The sequence below is a fragment of the Glossina fuscipes genome, unplaced genomic scaffold, assembly GCF_014805625.2.
Source record: "Glossina fuscipes isolate IAEA_lab_2018 unplaced genomic scaffold, Yale_Gfus_2 109, whole genome shotgun sequence".
Classification (NCBI taxonomy): Eukaryota; Metazoa; Arthropoda; class Insecta; order Diptera; family Glossinidae; genus Glossina; species Glossina fuscipes.
This window is the reverse complement of record NW_023998452.1, coordinates 2,137,584-2,143,929: the sequence shown is the minus strand read 5'-3', so window position 1 is coordinate 2,143,929 and position 6,346 is coordinate 2,137,584. Positions and strand designations below refer to the sequence as shown.

At 34.9% G+C, this 6,346-nt stretch overlaps 1 protein-coding gene across 13 annotated transcripts in view; it reads left to right on the top strand.

Moving 5' to 3' along the window:
- The window catches only part of LOC119638788 (protein unc-80 homolog), a 29,859-nt gene that overhangs the window by 6,109 nt on the left and 17,404 nt on the right, over positions 1 to 6,346 (top strand). For all 13 annotated transcript variants that reach the window (XM_038035811.1, XM_038035812.1, XM_038035801.1 and 10 more), the window contains exons 3-12: positions 662 to 688; positions 3,331 to 3,351; positions 3,436 to 3,771; positions 3,838 to 4,048; positions 4,126 to 4,211; positions 4,275 to 4,412; positions 4,484 to 4,794; positions 4,869 to 5,062; positions 5,145 to 5,317; positions 6,061 to 6,173. In XM_038035811.1, coding sequence (XP_037891739.1) covers positions 662 to 688; positions 3,331 to 3,351; positions 3,436 to 3,771; positions 3,838 to 4,048; positions 4,126 to 4,211; positions 4,275 to 4,412; positions 4,484 to 4,794; positions 4,869 to 5,062; positions 5,145 to 5,317; positions 6,061 to 6,173 — 1,610 coding nt within the window. The remainder of the gene's footprint in view (positions 1 to 661; positions 689 to 3,330; positions 3,352 to 3,435; positions 3,772 to 3,837; positions 4,049 to 4,125; positions 4,212 to 4,274; positions 4,413 to 4,483; positions 4,795 to 4,868; positions 5,063 to 5,144; positions 5,318 to 6,060; positions 6,174 to 6,346) is intronic.

Sequence of the window (6,346 nt, the reverse complement as noted above, 5' to 3'; positions counted from 1 at the left end):
TGTGTGTGTGTGTGTGTGTGTGTGTGTGTGTGTGTGTGTGTGTGTGTATGTATTTATATAAAAATTAAACAAACAAACAAACCAACAAAAAAATGAATTAAATTTAAAATTAAAAATAAAAGTAAAAGAAGTCAGAACTCAAAGTTTCAAAGTTAAAATAGAATAAATAATTTAAAAAAAGAAAATGAATTTTATTTCATTCGTTTATTGCAATTTGTCTTTGAAGATATGTGCGCAACGCAATTCACAGTCTACAGGTCTACACCCGAGTATATAAGAAGAACTCAATAATTAAATTAAATTCATCAAGAAATTGCATTTTAATTGCATTTACCATTAATGCAATGAACAGTTAGATTGATTGAGTTGCGTTACTCTTTATAAATGTGATAATAAATGTTTTTTCTTTGATTTTTATAATTTATTCTTAACTCTTTTTCTTTTTTTTTTTTTTTCGTATGCTTACACAACAAACGTCTATAAAACATTAATTAAATAATAATAAATTAATTAACTTAAAAATATTGAATAAATATTCCTATAAATTATTAAAAAAAACAAAAAAAAAAAAACCAAATGAAACCTACAACTAATATAAAATTATTGTTTATTGTAAACTGTAAACTGTTCTTGTGTCTCTTGTGTCTACATTTTAATGTAGTTTTGTCAACATGCACCGGGACACCATGTAAGTTGCCATTATGCTGCGGTAGTGTTTCTTTTCGAAATGGATGAATCAATGAATGAATCAATTAATGAATCAATGAATGAATGAATGAATGAATGAATGACTAAATAAATAAATAATTTCTTTTTAACAGCATTATCTCTATTCGTTATTTTCTCCTTATAAATGTTGCAGTCGTTGACTTATTTTTTATTTGAAAGCAACTTTATTTTCTTAATGTATTTAGATTTACGCAAATTTGAAACTTTGAATTTTCTTCCTTCCTCCTATTAAACCATAGCAGTCAATACGTTAGTGTTAACACATTGACGGACATAAATGCTCTCATAGCATTGCAATTTCAAAGACAATTATTTTTCCTTTAATTTTATACAAATTCATACATAGTGCTGTTCCGAAAGTAACTACGGCTTCATTCAAAGTTCACCTTCATGCGAATTAGGTATTGAAGAAATAGAAAAGAAAAGGCGGGCCACAGCCAGCCATTAAGTACCTTAAACTATTTCGCTTAACACAATTATTCGTATAACGACTTTTGAAAGTAAGGCATCATATGAGAAGTTGTCGAACCAGTGGTCCGGCCCGAGCCATTTTAAATAGCGTTCGCGCTTGGGACAAGATACATCGGGGTACACCATTAAAATTCCGTTAAAATATCTCAAAAATTGCGATCTGCAAGTTACAAGGCGGACGTACGGACAGCCCAGCTTATTATAAGAGACGGAACTTTCTCAAGTCCTTCAAAATTGAATACCTACCACCTACCACAAGTAATACACGGTGTAAAACCGGCATTATAAAGATTTTCTTTCAAATCTTATCTTTTTACCTTATCTCGCAAATTGTTTTTTCGAAGGTAAACCCACTTCTGATTGGCATTGTTTGCAAAATACAAAAAGGACATCTTACAGGAGTGAATTATTTTCAAGCAATTTTCAATGACTTCTTTGCGCATAACGAGCAATAGCTCGGCCATAACTTGACGGATATCTGTAAAGAGTTTGAGGATTGTTCGATCCCGCAAAAAACAAAGCCAGCGGAGAGAAATCGCATAAACGCACGGTCGTCAATTGATATCGACAAAACGTGAAATTACCCGTGGAATGTATCCCACGTAACAATGCCAAAACTGGAAACAACAACAAATGCGTCCAACGTTCGTTGAGCGAACCTCATCGTAAATTTGCAAACATTATATTAAGCATATGATGCCTTCGATGAAAATTCAAATGTACATAAGTTACTGGAGAAGAACTACTAAACCCTGACTACGAAATAGATGACGCTCTATAAATTTAACATATTACTAATAGTTAGTTGAAAAAGTGTGTAGGTATCGTCGTGGATGTTACTGGCATATACAAACAATTATACTATGGCTATAGTTACAAAATATTTTTAATCAAATTACGAATATCTTGACGGATTCATGAATTTTAACTTCAACTTTATTAAGGTCCAAAAGAAACAATTCGTGGTGGCATAGAACTCTTTTTTAAACGACTCAGTAAATCATCTGCTGTTGATTTGCTGAAATTTGTACTGTCCGCTAATGGGTTTATTTAAGTTTTTTTAAAATATTATTATTATTATTATTATTATTAATTTCGCCAGAGAAATAAATTCTAAGACTATACTCTTAAAAGCACCTAAGGCTATCGGCTTTTATTAAAAACTCTACCGCACTTGAGATTCGAACCCACGACCATTGACTTGCTAGCCGGGATTCCTCCCCTTCGGCTACTCAGGCGGATCTTTTTTTTTTTTTTAAATAGATTAAGATCGTTGTTCCTTTTGCTACATCGAAAAGATTATATTAGCAACTTACTCAGAATATGCTCCGTAAGGATATGGTTCCGCGCTTCATTTCGGAATCACACTGAGCATCCGTGATCGTACTCTGAACATCGCAAGAACAGAGTTAGAAATATCTAAAAGCAGAAACTAACTTCTAGCTAGCGTCAATATCCTAAATATCATTCAGTTCTGGAAATTTCCATCTCCAGGACGCAGTATACGATCTTTTGCAGAAGAAATGCATAACAATCTGATAAAAACCTCGAAACATCCACGTATGCTATCTTGCTTTACGAACACACAAACACGTCGGAAACGTCTTGCCGAGAGGCAGCAAGAATTAGTGCAAATATTCTTATCTCCTAAAAAGATCATCTGCGTTTTCCGTTTCCTTATTGTTTCTCTATCTCTTTTTCTGGCGATTTCTGGAAAGCGATACAATGCTCGAAATTGTCGATAATAATTAGGAATTACTTTCATTTCTTATTCAAATTTTTGAAAATGGCATATAGAAGCACTCTTGCATGGTGTGTAACTTCTGCAACTAGCTATCCATGCTGCTTAGAAAAAGGTCTAAAAAAAAGTAGTTTCTAACCGTTTTAACTGAATGAAACGCTTGTAATGATATGAGCATGCATGTGCTATGTTTTCATTTCAATATGTAAATACATTTTGCTTGATTCTCTATAGACTGCATGTAAAGTACGTTTTGAATGTTATTGTTATTAGTCATTAGTTTCACATTCACGAAAGACATGAAAGTATAAAACAAAGGCGTTTAAAATAATGTTACGATGTTTATGTTCAATCTTTTTTAAATGAATCGCTAAAATTTGAATCTAAAGGAATCAAAAGAGGCATGCAAGGTAATATATATTTTTTCAAAAATTTTCATGAGAAGATTTTTTAAGCAAATTTATACTTTGGCGCACCTGTTCTATCCATTTTAGTCATTTGAAAAAGTTCTTGTGCAAAATATTCAGTTTGGTTTGTCGCCGCCATTGACCAAGGCATTGGGGGCCATACCCAGATGGCGTTTATTGCAAGCGGCTCTCCCACATGTTATGCATTGCGTAGCAGCTTTATTACATAATCGTGTCAAAGATATGCAAGCTATCGGAGCTGTAGAAACGAAACTGTTATATACAATGCAATGGATTTTATTGTACGCTGCTGAAGAATGCGTTGATGATGAAGTGGGCTCCACCGACGAGATACTCTCCGACGGTGGTGAGAATAAGACAAAGTCCATTGAGCAGTACTTATTTTCAATACCCACAATAACGGTAAAATCGTTTGGAGAAATCTTAATCCCAAAGAAAATATTTACTTGTGGCTTCATTGCTTTCCAGCTATTCGTTTATCTATTTGCTCCGATTATCCACCATTTGAAAGAATCGGATTTTCAGAATTTCCGCTTAGAGAACGGCATAAAATTATGGCAAGGTATGTGGGATAATCGTGCGCCCGGCGCACCGTGTTTTACAGCTCCGGTTAAGCCAAAAGCCAGAAATCTTTTATGTGCTCCTACACCCAAAGGATCAACTGATATTTATTCAGGCCGTAAGAGTAAAGTGTTGTTTGAAATCATGTTCAAAATGTCTCATTATCTATTTGTCTTAATCCCTGCGCCCATTAAGGCAAACATTCTTTAGACGCTGATGCTATGTCACCCGGTTCACCTCAAAGTGGTGGTTCAGAGCAAACAATCCGTCAGGACGAAGAAGTATTGAACTAAGTTGCAAGATTAATTTATCAGTTGATCTAAAAACGAAAAGTATTTTTCCAGAGCTCATGGATTTCATCACCTAAGGAGTTCGCGTTCCCTGAAACCATACCAGAAGAAGCGTCGAGCGTTGAAGATGAACGAGTTGTAATTTTCCGTTTGCCCTCGGCTTCCCATTTAATGGATAACTCATTTTTTACGGTAGATTAATTCAATAATTATTTTTTTAAAGTTACATTTCTAAATGAGATAAATTTATTTACTAAATGCAGGCGGATGCTAGTCTATTGCAGCAACAACAACCACAAAGTCGTCGCGGTAGTCGGCAGTCAGTGCATTCCCGTGATAAAGACAAACCGGCAACGAAATTTGAATTCGAGCAACAGGAGTTGATGCGTGGAGCTTCCCTTAAAGAGAAAAGAAGTGCTTCTATGGACAAAGAAAGCGATTCAAACGGATCGTCTAGTTATAAGGCTGATATATCAGCAGCCACTTTCTTAGATGTGGCCGTGATGCGATGTCTTTTCATTTCGCATTGGCAAGAGGAGGGAATTTTCTGGAGTCTCCAATACTTATACAATCGGTAAAAAAAATTTATTTAGTTTTCTTTTAACTCGAAGATGCCCAATGTGATCACCCATTGTCTGTTTCTTTAAGATTAAGTGAAATAGGTGAGGAAGCTGCTATAACAATAAATCAGCCACGAAAGCGTTCCAATTCGTTACCAATACCCCAGATTGAAATCTCATTATATCAGGGGCCTGGCAGCAATAATCGCGATAGTCCTGGCAGTTCTATTACTAAGAATTTTATTGAAATACCTGAAGCTCCAACAACAATTGGTACCACGGGTAAGACTTTTGAGAGAACTTTGAAAAGAAAACCAAACTGGAACGTCAACTGAGCTGAAATAATTTGCGTTGTATTTTCTAGATGAAGGGAGTCCGACTGCAGAGCGTCGCGGTAGCGAGAAAAAGAAACGCGTTAAAATGTCGGATTTGCGAGCGTTTGTCGAGACAAAAATGTTCTCCAAATCGGAAAAGAATTTGGAAAAAATAGGCCTAGATACAGGTTCCGCCAATGGCAAGATATCACTGCAGCATGCAGTAAGATTACTATGTTAAAGCACTTTTATATCTTTCCGTTTATTTTTTTTTATACCCTACATCAATTGTGGCACAATGGCATATTAAATTTGTGCGAAGGTATGCAACACCCAGGAGACGATCCTTTTATCATCCCTGCCGATTCACAATCACTTTCTGCATTGACGAAAGCTTGTCCGTCCGTCAGTCTTGTTTTTTGAAATTTGTTTGCGAAAGTATATTCTTCAGTTTGCATATACACCCGCGAGTAACTTTCATTGAATTAATTTTTATTATACTATATACTATATATATTAACTCAGACATATTGTAAACTCATCCTACTAAGTTGTCTGAAATTAGTGTGAAATTTTCCAGCAAGATCAGGTAGAGTTACCACTATATAGAATTAACAACAAAATGGTATGTGACCTCGTGTATAGCTCACGTTTATGCCATTCAGATTATTTCGATTTTTCGATATAAGGGGTTCCGTGGGAAATGATTGAACAAGTTATCCAGCCCGAACCATCCTTGGAACAAGATACGTCAGATACGCCAAATTTCATCAAAATAGCTCAACGACCTGTAGGTTGAACTCGTGCTCTTAGAGTAACAGGAAGATCTTCCTCAAATTCTTCTGTGCACTGCATAAATCCGCACAATCTTAAAATATCCTGGTACAACAAGTAGTGTAGCGTCATAAAAATTTTCTTCTCAATCTTATCTTTTTATCTTGCACAATTGTTTTTTCCCTCAAAAAGGAATATCATCGCAGTTTGGACACTGGTGAAAAGAAATTGTCACGTTCAGCTTCCATGATATCACGTGAACCCGCTAGTAATCTTATCAAAGGCAAATCAATGCCCAGTTTAAGGTAAGTATTTTAATATTGCGTGTGAAGAGTTTGAAGAAGAAGATTTACAACAACAGATGAACAAAAGACATTCATTACCCTTCAAATTGAATTTAAAGATTTTTATGAAACTTTTATATTAATAAATTTAACAAGAAATTAATTTTCCTCTGCACTCCTCCACTATCTAATAA